The sequence below is a fragment of the Heliangelus exortis genome, chromosome 2 (assembly GCF_036169615.1).
Source record: "Heliangelus exortis chromosome 2, bHelExo1.hap1, whole genome shotgun sequence".
NCBI classification, from domain to species: domain Eukaryota; kingdom Metazoa; phylum Chordata; class Aves; order Apodiformes; family Trochilidae; genus Heliangelus; species Heliangelus exortis.
In genome coordinates this window covers 115,267,963-115,287,166 of record NC_092423.1, presented here as the reverse complement: position 1 = coordinate 115,287,166, position 19,204 = coordinate 115,267,963, and the positions used below count along the sequence as shown (strand labels likewise).

The 19,204-nt window shown below is 37.5% G+C and overlaps 1 protein-coding gene across 1 annotated transcript; it reads left to right on the top strand.

Moving 5' to 3' along the window:
• The first annotated feature begins 217 nt into the window (after window positions 1–217).
• On the top strand, window positions 218–19,204 carry TTPA (alpha tocopherol transfer protein). Its single transcript, XM_071737644.1, has 5 exons — window positions 218–541; window positions 9,256–9,409; window positions 10,816–11,009; window positions 13,572–13,682; window positions 16,296–19,204. The coding sequence occupies exons 1-5, from the start codon at window positions 347–349 to the stop codon at window positions 16,473–16,475; spliced, it is 834 nt and encodes a 277-aa protein (XP_071593745.1). The 5' UTR covers window positions 218–346; the 3' UTR covers window positions 16,476–19,204.

Sequence of the window (19,204 nt, the reverse complement as noted above, 5' to 3'; positions counted from 1 at the left end):
ATAACAAAACAAGCAACCCCAAAACACCAACAACCGCAGCCGGGACGGTGGGGACAGGGAGCGGGACGGGGGCGGGGATCGGAACGGGGGCGGGGATCGGAACGGGGACGGGGATCGGAACGGGGACCTGGACCTGGAGGGGAGGGGGGAGGGGAGGGGGGAAGGGGAGGGGACAGAGGAGGGGACGGGGACCGCTGTCACCGCCTCCCCTTTCCGCTGCGGGCTGGGAGGACGCTCAGGAGTTAAGCCCCGCCGGGGGCGGAGGCTGCTTGGCTGGGTTTCCAATGGGACCGGCGAGGCGTCGGGACAGAGTGTGGCCGTCTCCTCCGAACCGGCCAGCGGCGGGATGTGGCAGGGGCCGCCGGGCTCGGGGCACCTCAACGACCTTCCCGAGCATTCTCCGCAGGTGCGCAGCGCCGTGGCCGAGCTACGGCAGCTGGCGGAGGCTGAGCACGGCCAGCACTGGTCGCAGCCCCTCACCGACACCTTCCTGGTGAGGTTCCTACGCGCCCGAAACTTCGACCTCGACCTGGCCTGGAGGGTAAGGAGGGCCGGGGGGAGCGGGAGCTGCCGGTGGTCCCCCGCGGGAGTGAGGGAGCTCCCGCTGCTCGGTGGGGGCGGTGAGGGGGCCACAGCCTCTCTCCCTCTGTGTGGAGAACACCCGCGGCTGCAGTTAAGACAGCCGGGCCAGGCCCGGGGGTGTTCCAGCTTCCCGCTGGTGGAACGGGGTCCCGCAGGCCCACCCGGGCCTCACACCCCACGGGGGTCTCTCCTTGGAGCGGCCCCAGGGGGATGCCGAGGCAGGAGGGCGGCGGGTTCGGCAGAGCGATGGAGAAGCGGGCGGGGGGTTGCGTCCGGCGGCTGATGGATCCGCAGGGTCTGGGTGTTGGGTGAGTGAGCTTGCTGTTCAGGTCGGTCAGGCCAGGGGGTTTCGGGGTCTAAGTGTTTGTCTCGCGTGTCCTCAGCGTGGGTATAAAGTTGTGGTGTGGTGTGGGTGGCTCTGTGCAGTCACGTTGAGGTAATGTGAAGCTTACAGCAAGTGTGCAAAGGTCACACGATCTGGGGGTTAAGGTGAGTGTGGTAAGGTCACAACTCTCATCGGGAAGCAATATCCATTAAAGGATATCTGTGTCATGCTTATCAGGATCAGGTCACTTGATACCAGTAATGATACTACTACAAATTTATAATTACTTTTAACATGAAGCTATGGGTAAAAACTTATTTTCTCTTGGAGTTCAGTCATTTACAACACTCCCTTTGGACTTTCCTGGCTGTTTGTATGGCTCTTCACCATACAGACAGCATATGCATATTTTTAATCTCCTAAGGTACAAATTGTTATTGTGTTTTTTTTTTTTTTTTTTTTTTTTCCCCTTCTTGTTTGGCTTTTTTCTTGTTTTTGTCTGTGTCTTTTCTAACAGACTGACAACCACTAAACCTTTCCAAATCCTTCCAGGGCAAAAGCATTTATTCACTTGCACCAACTGAAAGCTCTGTTCCAGTGGAATTTTGTTATGACATAGCATTGCCCAATGAACCTCGCCTTTTAATTTCTAACTACTCTGTACTATACATTTTCCAAGTTTATTCACCATAAGAGAAGACTGTTTGCATATGGATATATTGCAGGATTAGGGTAACAAAACAAGAATGTGAGAAATTCATTTAAGCCCCTAAGCATCAATAGTGTATTTAAAAAAAAAATTCTTTTCATTTGGCTCATGAGACCTGAGTCACAATTTTAAACCTTTACTCCTCAGCAGAACGAACAAGTTGAGTCAGATTCCTCAGGATATTTATGGATTTTACTTTTGCTTGAGGTTCATGAGGTTGTTTGTATCAGTTATGTATTAGCAAAGACTGTGCCTTTTTTTCATTCCCTGCAAAAGCCATTTTGTTTTCCTATATTTCTTGGTTTCATAAAGTAGGGCTTATTAAGACAATTCATATTCCTAAATATGCACTCCTGGTTGCATTGTAATTGTTTTTAATGGATAATATTATAGACAGGATGGTGGTATTTCAGAATTTGGCTTGTATGTTTCTGCACTTCCTTGTGATTAAGTGTGACGTCTTTTATTTAGGACTAATCTTAAAGAGTGTATAATCTAGGCTAGGTCTAGAGATGGAATCTACAAAGTAGTAAATTTCCTGTTCTATTCTTGAGAATCATTTATCTAGGGATGGGGACCTGTTTTATAAAACTTAAGAAGTCTTTTTAAAAAGTCTTTAGAATTTCTGAGTCTCCACAGGCTGCTGAGATTCCAAATATCTTGTTTGGACCCTTGTTTGAAGTAAAAGATGTATAAAAACCACCTGGTTTTAATCTTACCGCCTAGAATTTCAGGTTGCCAAATTCTATAGCTACTTGTACTTAATTTTTTTTTTTAATGTGTTTGTCTGCAGGTGGTATATTAAAGCCCAGGAGAATTACTGTGCAAAAATCTCTATGTAGTGATCCTAATACACATCTAACACTACTCTAACCTCATGCAGAGGTTATGTTAGTACATATATGATAGTACTTATTCTAGATACAGCCTTCCTGCCATCCATCCAGACAGGGACCTGTGCCTCCCATCCTGGTTTGGTGCTGCCTCTCAGTTTGGAATTTAGCCTGACAGGGTAACTTTTTGTCCACTGGGCTTCTGTGTAGCACTGCATAGTGCCTGTAGAGCAGCTGAGGAATTATAAAAGTTTGTGGCTCTGCCAACACTTGTAAGCAAACAACATCATGCATCTTTCCTACTATATGCTTATACTTAGCTTTGAGTATGAATCAAGAGTCTGACAATTGATCAGGCTGTTTGTTGTTGCATCCCTGGTTAATATTAGGAAGAAATTATTTAATTTGAGGGTGGTGAGACACTGGAACAGGTTGTTAAGGAATTTGTGGCTGCCCCCTCCCTGGACGTGTTCAAGGCCAGGTTGGATGGGGCTTTGAGCAACCTGGTAAAGTGGGAGGTGTCCCTGCCTATGCTGGGGAGTTGGAATTAGTTGGTCTTTAAGGTCCCTTCCAACCCAAACCGTTCTGTGATTCTATGAATATTTGACACTGATTTATGTGATTTTGATTTCTCAACATTTGGAAATGCTTCAGAAATGATTGGGTAGGCTGTGGGAAGACATGCAATTTTTGAATCTTTTGTGATGACTTAATTCAAACAACAATTTTTAAGTTTTTTCCAGTGGTAATTCCAGACTTGTTTTCAAGTACTGGTGTATCAGTATATGTCATGCTAGAAGAAAACTCACCATTGAAACAGGTAGCTGGAACTGAAGAACTTCAAGAAGAGCTGGAGCTGTCTGTATTTTAAAGCCAATAATTCTTCAAGTAGGCTCAGTAACAGACTATTCTTATGTCAAAAGAGAATTCTTTTCCTGCATTTCTAATGACAGAAAAGGTTAAACTTGGCCCAATGCCTTATCTTAGAAAGTGGCTGGAGATGTATGCATGAACCTAAATCACTTAAGTACAGGCTCCAGAAGAAGAAATGAACTTGAGCAGGCAGCTTTCACAGGAGTATTTCTTATGCATAAATGTTATTAGTAAGAAATTGTTAAGTCAGTCTCTATGAAATACTGGCAGAGATTTGTTTCTAGGAATGAACAGAAAATACTTTGACACAGATTAACAGTAACTGTCAAAAAACACAATAAATCTTCATTAGGTAAATAAGAACTTTTCCTGTAAGACCTTTAGGCAATACTTACCAAATATTAACACTCTGAAGGAACCATGTTATATCATTGCAACACCTTCTGTGCTTTTGTAATCCCTGTTGGATATATGGGCATTAATGCTGGAAAACACTTAAGTCTAGATATGGATCTGCACCTGAGCTGAGCCTGTTTGCTCATTAACTTCTCCAGATACTCTGAGAAGCAATGTTTGCTAGAGCAAGCAATGGGTCTGTATATCCCTTGTTAAATATATCAGCTCTGTGAGGTGTGTGTGGGTATGTTTGACTTCATCACTGTGATCCAAACCTCTGTCCTTTGGATGTAGTAGTAATATTTGACATCTGCACAACCAGCATTTCATTCCCTCCCTAGGTATTTTTGCCTAATGCATTCTATTATGTCCTGGATTTCATCCCAAAGCTCTTGTATGAGGTTTATTCTCCATGCCTTAGGGATTCTGGTTTTTATACTTGAAATAGATTAATACTTAGGGATTAGATTTATACTTTACTATTAATAGATACTATTATACTAGTATATATACTAGTATATATATTATACTATATATATTAATTATACTATTAATATTAATAAATATACTAGACTATAATAGATTTACACTCTAGGGAAAAAAAGGGAAATCTTTACATTTAGTAAAAATGCAACATTGAAACCCTATGCCAAGAGATGTTTTTATAACATACCACTTAGGCTTTTGTAAGCACCCTTTCTATTGCACTCAAAACTCTATCTAGTATCCTTTTAGGAGTTCTAGATGCTCTGGAGGTATATAGTCAGACTTTGTCTTTGCCGTGCATTTGACTTATGGAGAAATCAAGACTTCCTAATGTGTTGTACTGCAAATAAGTTGCTTAGAATAATTATGATGTACAAGAAGGGTTGTTTTCCATGGTGTCAGTCATGCCACTGTGTCTCTCAGGGAATTATCTCCAAGGATCTTTGCATCATTCAAATATAAATATCAAGTTTAAATTATTTATGAGTGGTCAGATGCTGAAACAGGTTGCCAAGGATTGCCTCATTCCTAGAAGTGTTCAGGGCCAGGTTGGACAGGACTTTGAGCAACTTCATCTGGTGGGAGGTGTCCCTGCCCATGGCAAAGGAATTGGAACCAGATGATCTTTAGGTTCTCTTCCAGCCTAAACCAGGCTGTGATTCCATCAATACAAAGGGATTTTCTTTGCTTTTCTTCCATCAATACAAAGGGATTCCTCAAGAAGGATGGAAGGCTCTCTGGCCTGACTGCTGAGGAAGCAGAAATCAGTCAGCCAGTCTTCCCTTTGCAGCATGGTTCAGCTCAGGCATGTGCCAGTCTCTCTCAGCTGGCAAAGAGGCAATGCATGGAAGATTGGGAACGTTCTGTGTCCCTCTAAAAATATTTTAAACATTTTGTCTTTATATACCATATGTTTAAATTCTGTGTCTAACTATAGACAAAAAAACATATAATGTATATACAAAATGTCATGTATATACAAAATGTAATGTATATAATGTATATACAAAAAAATATATAATGTACAAAGTCGTGTATTTGTGTGTGTGTGTAAATAGGCTTTAGTCTATAGTTCAAGATGTCAGTTTCTCCTCCAGAGATTGCCATAGAAAATATTTTTTTCCTAAACATCATGTGCATTGGGGATTGGTACAGATGTGGACAGAGTAGAGGCCTTGTTTTCTAGGCCTCTATTATTTATTAATATTAATAAATATTTATTTATAATTTAATATTTATATTTAAATTTATATATTTTATATAAAATATATTTATATTTAAATTTATAATTATAAATAAATAATTATTTATTAGCATAAATAAATAATAATTGATAAAAAAAGAATTTACATATGAAAATACATTGATTTCTGTAACAAGTATGTTGTTTTCTACTTTTTTTAATTTTAAGTCAAGTACTAAGTTCACTTTTATTTCTTTTGAAGCACTTGAATCTTGGCTTAATCAGTAACTTTATCATCTCTGATGTCCAGAAATCTGAAACTGTCCCCAGCAGACCTCTTGACAAAACCTCTTAATGCATAATTCTAGACACTGCAGTTTTTCACCAGCTTTTCCCATTTATCATCTTATCTTGCATCTATTTTCAGATGCCAAGCAGATGTTAAGTAGGTTATTCAGCTTGTAAACACAGATAATTATACATTGAATGTTTTCTTGGTGTTACAAGAGCCATTTTTAATACTAAGTAATGATTGCTTCTGGTTTTCCTGGTATGAGGTTTCTTCATCTTCTTTTTAAAGACCATATTTCACATGAATTTTTGCGTTTAAACAATGTTAAATTAGCAATTTTCAAAACAAAGTAAATCTCTTTAATACCAATTCTAGTTCTTTAATTCTGTGTTTAAGAGTTAGTCATCTAAATAGCTGTGTGCAACTTGAGTTTGTCCAGTTGCTAAGAAAGAGATTGTTGAAATAAGTAAAAAGTTTAAGAAAATGTCTCACATCTAGCTGTAGATGCTGTGGAAGATTATCTAATGCTAACATTTACTTCAGCTGTAAGAGATTTTAGATAATTAGATTAAGTTTTCAAAATCTGAGAACTCTTCAGCACTTTGAACTTCATGGCTTTCTGACCAAGAGGAACTTGTTTGGAATTTAGCCATGTTATGCAGCTAATAGATGTACCACTTGCCCACATTAGGGAATGTGTTAGAAATATCCCAACCTTATATTTACTCCTTAATGGCCCTGCCAGTAGGCAAATTGTCTTTTGTAAGAATTTTGAGTGTGTCCCAATCTGGAAACAGTATTTCCTTTCTTCCAAGGTCCTTAAATCCTTGTTGTTCCCAACTTGGAAAATTTAAATATTAATGAAAAAAAGAAACTAACTGTTCTGACAAGATAGGTTATTGAATGGACATTTCATTTCTATTCTCATCTTGATTTTGGCAGGCAGCTCTTCAGAAAGATTTTAAAATACTCGATGAACCAAGTTAACCACCACATAAGTTGTGATACAACAGATTTTAGAAGAAAAGGGAGAAAGGCCAAAACTTTGGTTTGTGTTGTTGTTCTGAGGGTATTTTTGTATTTTGCTTGTGCTCAAGTATGTGTTGAAAAGACACAGGAAAAAAAAGTATGTTCACAATGCTGTCTGGTTGGCATGAAGTGGTTGGGGTTGCTCAAACAGTGCCCTTTGTAGAGAGTCAAGAATCAAGGACTTCAGAGTGAGATAATCAGGGTACCTCATCAGGTCAATCTTGGCAATCCTAGTGATTTTTTATTCCACAAATGAACTTATTTTCCCTTCTCCCTTCCCTCCAACCTTTTTTTGTTTGTTTATTTTTAAGTTAGCCTAGGCTAGAATTGGTTCAATGTAGTCTAAAGGCTTCTGGTAAAATTCTAATGGTTAAAAGTTTCTTCTCTATCAGGTGTGTTTTAGGATGAGGCTTTTTTTCTCTTTGCCAAATCAAATGGGATTCTAGTGCATCAGATGAACTCTTCCAATTTTGTACCCATAAATACATATTTATAGGTGCTGTTTCCATGAAGGCAGCAGATAATTTCTGATTAATATATTGTCTATTTGTAAGAAAATTCTAACAGTAATGCCTTATAAATAGTTTCCTCATGACAATTCACTTCAAGATCCTTCAAAGTAATTCAAGACCTTTATTTGAGGAGAAAAGCCTTTAACCTGAAGGAAAAATGTGTTTAATGTAAAACAATACAAGAAACTTGGAACTAGAAGCAAGGAAAAGAAATTAATTATCTAATACAAGCATGCTTTTATGTACAGGACTGTGAGTGTCAGGTCTTCCTTTAAGAGGCTGTGGGTAAGTATTAGCACAACTGATGCTGTGATGTTCCATGATATTAATTCAGTATCCACTGAAATTCCTTGTGACCATTTTTTCAATGAAAACAGTGAAGAAAATGATACTTCTGTATATAGAAGAAATTTGTAATTAATTTGAGGTTATGTTTTACTAGCTGCAGCTTAGAGTTCTTCTAATGTTTCTGTTGTGAAACATGAAGTAATTGAGAAATTAATAGAAATTAATTTATTCTAATACAAATAAACAGAAATGAAATTTGATGCTTTCATTTTGTTAAACACAATTAATTTGTGAAGCTGCTGAGGATCAGATTACAGTTTGCTATTTGAAGAAATACCAAAACAGTATGAAAGAGCAGCCTGTCCATACTACCTTTAGGATTTAAACCTACATTTCATTCTGATGTGAAATGAACTGCTGAAAAATTCTGATTATCATCTTAGGGTAGAAGGTCTTAGGGTAGAAGTCTAAACTGTAGCTATTTAGGAAATTTTGATTAAAAAATCTGAATTACTAGCTGTAGCTAGAGTAAGGAGTGTAGATCCCTGTGCCTCTACCTTCCAAACTCTGTTCTAGAGAATTTAGCATGGATAATACAGCAGAGGAAGAATTTAGTTGATGAATTGTGAGGAAGCTTTTTTGGAGGTAATCTTGCATAGCTTCCCAATTACCTATACAAAATGGCTTATATAAATTTTAGTTGCTAGGCATAGCAGTTCATTTTCACCACCACCATTTAATATTAAAGGGTAAACTGTCATTAGGCTTGGAAATTAGAACTACTGCGTGACCAACTTAATTCTTAAAGATGATCCATCTTTAAGATGACCTTTCCTAGTGCCACCTGTAATTCCTCCTGATAGGTGTCACCTCAGGAAGGAACACATTTAATTTACTCTTAGAGTTAGGCTGTCACCTTTCAGCACAGAGCCCTTCCCGTGCCTTAGATACACTCATTTGTGCTGCTGCCTTCCAGCCTTAGGAACCAGGTGATCATGTCCCAGGTAATGAATAGGATCTCCATTTTAGCTAAGCAGGTTTTCATTATTTCCACTCAGGAGAAGGAAATTGTCTCTGGAGTAATGGACCCACTATGTTCTTATATTCTGCCATTTTAGAGCGGGAGGGGAGACTTTGAAAATGTGCTTTAGACGTGCTGATGGTCAAATCCATTTTGAATAGTAAACTGAATTATTATTATTATTATTTATTATTATTATTATTATTATTATTATTATTATTATTATTATTATTTTTATTTTTATTAATGACAGTGTACCTAATGGGTCCCTACTAATCAGGGGTGGGATTGTGAAGGGGGAATGTTCCTCTCATATTTTGCATAGGTAAGTTCAACAAACCCTGAATGAATCTTATGCAGTGTCAAATGGAGCAATCCTAAATGTAACCTGAATAAGAAAACTGGATGTTAAATGCATTTTACATAGAAATTACCAGTGTTTTCTCCATATTCCAATTTTCTTTTCTGTTGCAAATTTAATAACTGCAGTTCATTAACAAGTTGGCAGGACTCTAAATTAATCATAACTTACTCACTTATTTGATCCAGTATAGCAAACTTCTACTACTATGAGGAATTTGATTAAAATATACAATTAACTGGTGGCTACTTTAATGAATCGGACCTCTGACTGTGACCAGATGTTCAAAACAAATTTTAAACTGTGATTTTCATGTAATACCTGATGGCTTTCTGTCATGTTTGGTTTGGGGTTTTTTTCCCCAGTTATTGAAGAATTACCAGAAGTGGAGAATTGAATGCCCAGAAATCAGTGCAGATTTACAACCGTCTTCTATTCTTGGTCTTTTGAACGCTGGTTATCTTGGAGTCCTGAGATCAAGGGACCCACATGGAAGCAAGGTTCTAATATACAGAATTGGTGAGTGTTGAAATTGCTTGGACCTGTTTTGCACCTGGCTCTGGCACTAATGTTTTTGTTTTGTGTGGAGCTTTTTGTTCTGTTGTATTTTATTGTTGTTATTCTTGTTTTTTTCTGGTTGGTTGGTTTGGTTTTGTGTTTTTTTGTTTGTTTGGTTTGTTTGTTTGTTTGAGGGGGTTGGTTTGTTTGTTTTGTTGTGTGTGGTTTTGGCTTTTTTTTCAATTATCACCACTTGAGCTCCAAAGTGAAAGTATTTTATGGGTACAACACCAGGGGCTGATAAAATGGGATGATATCAGAGTACGTAGATGGAACACAGAGTACTTGTATTCACTGATAGATATAACTTTATATTAATATAAAAGGCGAGTTTATTGAGCAACAGTTATATTATTTGTTTTATATACTGGTATGGCTAAAGCTGTAAAATCCTCTTTAAAGAACTTACTTGCTTTTTAGTGGAATTCTTGTCTACATCAAAAAAAGTCTTAAGGTTGAAATCCTAAAACTTGAAAGAATATGTGCATATCTGAGACTGAGTGTCCCAACAATTTTTTGTTTCAATCCAAGTTTTTAAAGCCATGTGCTAAGACTGTGGTATTGGTGCACATGCAGCAGAGAGGGGAGAGAACAGAAAAAAAAGGGGTATAGTTGTTCATGTAGCAATGTTCTTTTTAGTTATAAATGAGAAGTTCTCTGAGTTTTCAGTGTGTACATGAGCTCTATCTGTACAAAGAGCTCTATCTAACACCACTCTGAAAACCTTTGGTTTTTTTCATGCACTTCAAAAGTCTTTTAAAAAATTATGTAGTTAGTTGATCACATGTTACTAAATTTCTTTGTGCTTGTTATGGACAGATAAATTACTATTGCCAACTTTAAAAGGATTGTTTTACTATTAGCTGGTCCAGTAGAAAATATTGTGTCTCTCTGCTAAATTATGTTTTCTGAAGCCTTCATCTAGGGTTGAGAAGCATCCAATCTAGCTCTTTGCTGAGGCTTCAGAAAAACAAGAAATCACTGGATCTTGAAACAATTAGTGCACTCAAGAAAATTATATTAACTGATTGGACTGTTAATCTGTAGTTTTTGCTAACGTGACTGTTACTGAATTGAGCTGATCCTGTCAAAACCTTGTACCAGAGGCTTTGGCACTAGGAGGTTCTCATACTACATTACGTGGCATCTACAGCTTTTTACCATTAGGTGGTAGCATTTCCAAAAGCAGTTGTGAAGATGAGAGGAAAGGCAGGAGCACAAAAAAACTGTGCTGGCACGTAACTTTATTTCCTGATACTGCTGGCTACTTCTTGTTCCTTAGAAGCACATCAGAAACAGTAACAAGCAAAAGTACAGGTGTATCTGCTATCCTCGCGGTAATGCAATATGTTCTGTTTACTTTTCAGGACATTGGGATCCCAAGTTATTTACAGCTTATGATGTGTTTCGTGTCAGTCTTATCACATCTGAACTTATTGTAAAGGAGACTGAGTCTCAGCGGAATGGAGTCAAGGTGATCTTTGATCTGCAAGGCTGGAGGTTTGCTCATGCATTTCAAATCAGCCCAGCAGTGGCCAAGAAAATTGCTGCTGTGCTCACAGTGAGTGTGACATACTGCTTCATGCTTCTTCATTGCTATAACTCCCAGTTTTTTGTTTGTTCTAAGCAATGGTCAGTTTTCATTCCTTAGACCATCTTAGACACCATGCAACTTGAAAGAACAAAATCTTAAATTCTTTAAAAGTCAGATGGCCCAGGTTGTGCTTGATTTGACTTAAAGTCTGTTCTCATATAGCACCCTGTAACCTCTGATGTTTTACACTGACCTGTTACAACACAATTTCATAAGTGTAAGAGCAGAAGCAGCCCAGTTTTGTAAGGACTTGTGTTTATTATCCCATTTCATTTCTTCTCTTCCATTTGTTTGTGCATTAACTTGGCTCTCAAGGCTTTTATTTCCTGGGTCTTGGAGAGATGAGAAATAGCATGTGCTAAACGTAGTTAAAAACTAGGCAGAACCATCTTGTTACCAGTATGGATGATGCTACCTAACTATCCAGCTACTGGTAATAGAATGTATAATGTTTATGTACTCCTTACTTTTTGCCAACAAAATCTCCTATTTTTCACAAAACCTTTAGGGATTGCACTGTACTGTCTTTAATACTTGTTCCTTTTTGTCTAATTTGATTGAACTTTGCCAATGGATTTGAGAGGGGGGCAAAAAAGGGAAGAAAAGAAAAGAAGGAAATTGAAAATTGACAGGCAAACTACAATGTAGTCCTGTAGTCCCATTTTCCTTCAGTAGTTAGGTTGGAAATCAGTACTAATTAAACTGTTAGCCTTTGATGTGAAAATGGGCCAGGAGGATTAGCTCTTGAATAGCAAGGTTTATATCTGAGGTTCAGTAAAAAACTTCATCAATAACTTCATCAACAGAATTTCAGCTGAAATTCTTTTGTTCTCTAACGTAAAATTTCAGTGGAACCACCAGGTATTCCCAAATTTTCATATCCAGAATAAGAACTCTAGATGTTTGTTTATCGTAATATCCTGGGCCAGATATTATGATAAAAGGACATGTGTGTTTCAGTTGATTTCTGAGGTAGATAACAAGTTGCTAGTAATTTTTTTAACCTTGAAGTAGAGCAGAAAAGAGGTAGAACAGAATCTGCAATTACATCTAGAGATTTCAATCCATTATCTTGAAATGGAAATTCTTTGAGTGTGATGTTTCCATCATGACCTATTTCAGATTTGTTGCATGTTTTTCAAGCTTCTAAATGTTTTGTTATATCTATTGAATAAAGGCAGAAAAAAAAGTGTTTCCAGCTTTTTTTCTTAAGAGAAATAATTCTCTTTTTTTCTCTTTTCTTTTTCTTTTAAGATTTCTTTCATCATTTTAACAGAGATGATCTTAGTGTTGTTTGATATGCTTATAATTAAGACTAAACTACTAACTAAAAATTAAGAAACCACAGTTTTGATCCTATGTTTTTCTTAAGAAATTTGTCTTGCATATTACTGTTCTGTATGAAGAAACAGAAATTAATAGTAAATACATGATAAGGATTGGAAAGCATAGTAGCATTAGTAAGTGACATAATGTAGAAAAATCTGTCACCCCAGACAAAACCAAATTGTTTTGTGGAAAAGATAATAAATTTCTAGTGTATGGTAACACACGATCACATGCAGTAAACATATAATGTTAGTTTTAAGATCTTTATAATGTATTAAAAATTATTGGAGCTACACTTAAGAAATGTGTGGGGCTTGGGGTTATTTTTATCCATAGAAGAGTGCATGAAATAATGTGAGAAGGGCTATTCCGTATAGAAGGGAAGACTGTTTGTATTTTTATAAGCAGAAACTGGCTGCAGAGATCATATTAATTGGGATATGAACAAAAACAACACTTTCCCCATTGCATAATGCTGTCTTTGAATACTGCCATATTTTCTTTTAACTTACAAAGGTCTGGGACTTCTAAATAAATCCTGAATTCAAGTAGAAGTATTTCATATTATAAAGGCTATATAGCAGATACAACGCTTATTTTCATTAGGACAGTAATCTTGTTATAAAGCTGAATTTCTAGCTTGGTCAAATTCCCAGTAACTTCAAGGCTCTAAATTGTATTTGTAATAACTCCAAATTATAATTCATTTAAGTTAAAATTGTCACTTCAGTAGTTTATGTTTATATGTGTACATATTGTCCTTCAGGCTTTGAATTGCCAATGAAAGCATGTGGCTAGATATAATTTACCAATAAGCTCAGCAGAATTGCTGCTGTGAAGAATTGTGCCTCTGAGAAGAGGCTGAGTACAAGCTTTGTATAGGTTATTTATGTGTAATTTGATGAAGGTTTGGTTGTTTCTATGTTGCTGGGTTTTCTAGTAGCCTCTCCTGATACTGTTGGGTTTTTTTTTAATCATTATTATTATTTATTTTTCCTTCAGTGAGAGGAACAAGATATGATTTTCTAAGCATTGTTGGAGCAGTATAAACTAATAACACTCCAAAGTGCAGGTATTAGCAAGCTCAGGAGGAGTACTCTAACCTATGAACTCAATAGTTTTCACTGATCTGTTATTAACAATAGAAATTTTTAAATAATATTTTCTATTTCTTATGCTGTTTTTCATGTATGTTGACAGGATTCCTTTCCACTAAAAGTTCGTGGTATCCACTTGATTAATGAGCCTTTACTCTTCCACCCAGTCTTCGCTCTAATTAAGCCTTTTCTCACTGAAAAAATAAAAGAACGGGTGAGTGCACACAAATATTTTTTTCTGCCACAAAATCCCTGCATGAAAATCTGCAGCACTTCCCTTAGGATCTGGCATTCCTGAGCATGGAAGAGCATAAATTATTTTTGTGTGGTAGGGCCATACAGGCCTTGGGGAATCTAAATGTAAAGCATTTGCAGTTATCAGTATTGTGAGAGTTGTGAGTGGTTGCTGTTACCACCACTCTAAAGATAAAAACTGTGACATGTAGAGGTTAAATTATTTGTCTGAGGTCACACAGCAATACTGTAGGACTAGGCAGAAGCAGGTCCTGATCTCCCAACAGTCTGTAGATAATAGTGAGAAATTGTCACTGAACATTGAAGTTATGCTCCAAGTTGTGCAGAATTCGTAGAAGACAACTTTTTCCTTCTGAAATGCTTGCAGAGGCCTTTATGCATCACAAGTAGGTCAGGCTTAAGCTCAAAATTTCTTTCTACGTAGCTTCTTTTTGCAGTTTTAAATCTGAAAACTCATTTATATTTGGATACAAAAGGATGTTAAGAATTCTGGAAGTTTTCTGGGTCTTGTAGCATAGGAAGAATATCGGAAGTTTCAGCTGGCAGAAAAGGAAATACTGTGAAACGTTAACAGCAGGACTAATTACAAAATAAGCAGCACTGTCCCCTGCTCTTTCCACTCTGAAGCCTGCTTGTTTCAGCACTTGGGGTAGCCACTGCACTCCAGGCCAGTAGATCCATATTTTTCTGGTCGTTGTTAGCTGTTATTTGCCAGTCCCCTTTTCCTAGCATGTTTGGTTTATTATGGGAGAGAAGCAGAATTGTTTTTGGCAGTCTTTTGCAATCAGTCCCACTGAAAAGGTAATAAAAAAAGTATGTTCCAGCAGCCTCTTTTACCTGATCCATCTCAGAGTGACTCAGGCCTGAACTCAAAAAGCAGAAAAGGGCAGAAGAGCAGTAAAGGCCTAAAAGAAAAACAGATATTCCAGTTCAAAGAATGGAACAGAAGTAGATTGGCTTTTCTCCTGGCTTAAAATTTCAGGTATGATCTGGAGCAATTGCTCTAGGGGCCAGTTCCACATACCTTCATAGTAATAATCATTATTCCCTATCTTGCTTCCTGGTGAGGAAGTGCTAGATAAAAAGCAGTCAGCTACCTTTTGAGTGCATGTTCTTGTAGTCTTTATGTAATATTAGTTGCTGAAGATTCTTGTCAAGTGTTAATAAGTGACCTATAAATTTTGTGACTGGAAGTGATGAACAAGGCTTCAAAATAGCTACAGTAAAGCAAGAGGACTAGATGTGATACTACAGTATTACATGGTTAAAGTGGAGGAGTAGTCTGGGGTCTAGGTTCAGTTGGAACTGAAACAGAAAGGTGGAGATACAGATTCTTCTGTATCACCAGTACACATTAGGGGATGTCCTGCTGGAAAGCAGCTGCATGGAGAAAGACCTTGGAGTCCTAGTGGACAGTAAATTCTCTATGGGTCAACAATTTGCCCTTGTGGCCAAGAGGACCAATGGTATCCCAGGGTGCATCAGAAAAAGCATGTCCAGCAGCTCTAGAGAGGTTCTCCTTGCCCTCTACTCTGCCCTGGTGAGATCACACATGGAATTCTGTATCCAGTCTTTGGCTCTGCAGTTCAGGAGAGACAGGGATCTACTGGAGGCAGTCCAACAGAGAGCTATGGGGATGATTAAGGGACTTGAACATCTCTCCTATGAAGAAAGAGAACTTGGACTGTTTAGTCTTGAGAAAAGGGCCAAGGGGATCTTATTAATGTCTATAAATTTCTGAGGGGTGGGTGTCAAGAGGATGAGGTCAATCTCTTTTCAGTGCTGCCCAGTAATAGGACAAGGAATCATGGGTTTAAACTAGAACAAAGAAGTTCCACCTCAACATGGGGAGAAACTTCTTTACCCTGAGGGTGACAGAGCACTGGAACAGAATGCCCAGAGAGGTTGAGGAAACTTTAAAACCCACCTAGATATGTTCCTCTGTGACCTACCCTAGGTGATCCTGCTTTGGCAGGGAGGTTGGACTAGATGATCTCTAGAGATACCTTCCAACCCCTAGCATTCTATAATTCTATGATTCTGAATATCCTTGGCACCTATCTGAACCTAGATACAAACTTCATAATGCTCTGTTTAAACACATGTGGCAGCACCAGATAGTAATTGCCAGGAGCCAGACACCATTCTTTTATTGGAAGTGCCTGGAAAGCAAGTACATGGTATCTATCATGACAACGCCAAACTTGAGACTTCCCATGGTTCAGCTCACAGCTGCACAGAGCTGGTGTGAACCCTCATCTGTTTTGCTAAATCATCCTGGAATAGGCATGCAGTTAGTTTCAGCTCTATGCTTGTGACTGCATAAAATGCAGTTCTCTGGTTGTAGTCCACTGCTCAGCATATACTGAACACGGAAGAGTTAGAGCCCCATGGGAAAGTCCTGTCCTGTAGTATTTTCTTCTGCACTTAAGGAGTTCCTTATGAACAAGTTCACTTGTTTAGTTGAACCAAGCTGATGGCCTCAGGTCTTGCTCTGGTTTCTTCCCTGCCTGTTTTTACTCAGGAGTCTAGCATTCATGCACCAATAAATGCTTTTTGTATTTTATTTTAGGTGCATATGCATGGAAGCAACTACAGGCAGAGCCTGACTGAACACTTCCCAGTCAGCATTCTCCCAAAGGAATACGGGGGGGAGGAAGTCTCCATTGAAGAGCTGGCCAAGGAGTGGACTGACTTTATAATGTCATCTGCAGATTATCTTCAAAGCATTTCTCTAGTTGCCCAGGAATAATCTTGCTACAGTATCATATCAGGTTTTGAACGCTGGAAATGGAAATAAGTTTAATATTAAATCCTTCATCCAAGCCTGAAATTATTTTTATGGAAACAAGTATGTCTTTGCAGGGCAGAGTATTATGCTGACTGCATTTTTATACTAACTGGAGTCTATCAGTAAGTATGTCTGAATAGACAAATTAATTCTACATGTTTGCAATACTGTTTGTAGTTAATTAATTTATGCCAGAAAGCTGAATAGAGTATTTGTTATCAGAGATTGGTAACTGCTGCTCTTAGGTTTTTGGAGACAGCTCATCTGTAATAATGCAGTCCAGAACCTTATGCTTAGCTCTTGTATCTTGGCTTGTCAAGATGGTAAGGTACAAAAAAGAACAGACTGTGAACGGGTTGGACTAGCTTGTTACTGGAGTATGACTACAGGGGTAATTTATGACAGTGAATACAGCCTGCTTTTTGGATTGATTCTCAGGGAAATTAGCTGTTTTGTTAGTTTGTGTCAAAGTGAAAATAAGCCAGCAATAGTGAGACATTTGTGTTACTCTCCCTGCTGCTAGTGCAGCTTCCCTTTTTGTGCTAATTAATACAGTAATCATCCAGTTTTGTTGAGGAAGATAGGGAAAACATCATGTACCTATTATTCAAAGGACATTATCAGGAGCTGGAACTCATAAGAGTGTCAAAACAACCTTGAGAATTCTGATTTTCTTCCTCCAAAGAGGTACTATCTATGGACAAGCTATAAACGATTAGGATTACGATCACCTTTAATTCTTACTGCAGAGCACTACAGAGATTAAGAGTTCTAAATTGTTCAGTATATTTTTGTTTTAGAGAGTGAAGTAGGTTATCCTTCGTGTATCTGAACTTTAGAAGTATTTGTTGTGTTGTTTAAGTGTGCTTGTAGGTTTCTCTGGGCCTCAGTGTAGGAAATGTTGGTTATCATTTTATTTTCAGGAAAGTAATTGGCAGCTCATCGTTCTATGTCTTCTGTTGAGCACTGGAAGAAATTATTTTTAATTTCCATTGGTACCTCTTCTTTACATCTGGAGGAGTAATGAAAACAATAAAATTGCCTACATTTACATAGGGACAAATTTATTTTTCTTAAGAGATGTGATTCAGATATGAACACTGGACGTGTGAAAGCTCTCACTCACATTCCATAGCAGTATCATCCCACAATCCTGAGTGTTTAGTGATATTTTACTTTTCATTCAGCCTTTTGTTAAAAGCTCTGTTAGTACATCAGCTGCTAGAGTTTATTTACACAGCTTTTAAATCTATTTTGCAGTAAGCCAACGGGTCTTTGCATAAGCTTTGTATATTTGAACATTCCATGTGAATCTTTCTATGAATGAATCCATTAAAAAAAAATACTTTGTTTCTCAGGTAGCTAACTTCAGTTACTTTAGAACCTTAGGACATTGGGAAGTTATTTTAACATATGCTTAGGAGGGGGAAATGAGAATGTCTTGTTAAATCAGAAGTGTCTTATTTTCATTTACATTAATACTGCATTATTACAAAAGCCATTGGAAGCTATTCTTTATTACCAGGAGGTGTATCTATGAAAGGCCCATAGAGTACTTGTTGGTTTTAGTTTTTACTGCTGTGGTGAGGCCAATGCCAGATGCAAAATTATTTGAAAACTTCACCTTTTTTTTTTTTTTTTTTTTTTTGTCTTCCAGTTCCCCTATTTCTTCCGTTGCATTTTTCATTCTTTCAGGATATCTTTCATGTGGATCCTAAATTTAAAGAAAACTTTTTCAGATACATTTTAATGTATGAATGTATTTCCTAGATACTTCTTTTTCTCAGATTGAACTATTTAACTATTTTATCATATAAAAGCTTCTTCAGTGGAGGAGTTCAGTGAATTGTTAGTTCTTTATAAGAAAATTAACTAAGTAGTCAGGCATCTGGCAATTCTTCAAGTGTGTAACACAAATTCCAGTAACTTATGAACTGGAGAACTGAAGCTGTTGTCTTAATTTTATGTTCCTTTTTAATCCTGGAATGTAAACCAGATACAGGAATGAACTGTATTTCAGGGAACAGCAAAATTCAGACTTCTCACATGGAACCAAGCGCTGATCATGGGTCTTTTATGTAGCAGGGACTTCATTGGATTGCATATGTAGATGCATGTGGACAAAATAAAAATTTAGCTTTTTTTTTTTTTTTTTTTTTTTTTTTTTAATTTTTTTCCTAATCTTCATCTTGACAATACCAGCTCTATGACATCCTAAATGTCTTCAGAAATACCCTCAATCTGTTATTGAATGGTAACGTGTTTGCATAACCCAAGTTAAAGCACTTTAAAAAAAAAAGAACTGTTAATTATTTGTTAATGTTTACATGTTATATAGAAAGTAGGAACTTAATGTAGGGGACCATTGCAGTTCCTGCTAATAATGACATAAGGTAATTGGGACATTTGCATAACTAATGACGAGGCATTGGTAGAACGGGTGCTGGTGCTTACAGCGGCTGTGAGCTGCGGCCAGCAAAAAAGTGAAGATTTCTAAGTGCATTATTTAAGACAATCAGGAGTGCCTCTTAAAAAAAAAAAAGCAAGTTGCTGTTAAATGGCTTAACATAATTTACTATTGACCATAAGCGCAATGTAACTCAAAATATTTTTTTAATTTTGTATTGTTAAATTGTATAATTTTAATATTGTGTTAGCATCATTATTTTAATAAAACTTTTCCGGCTGAA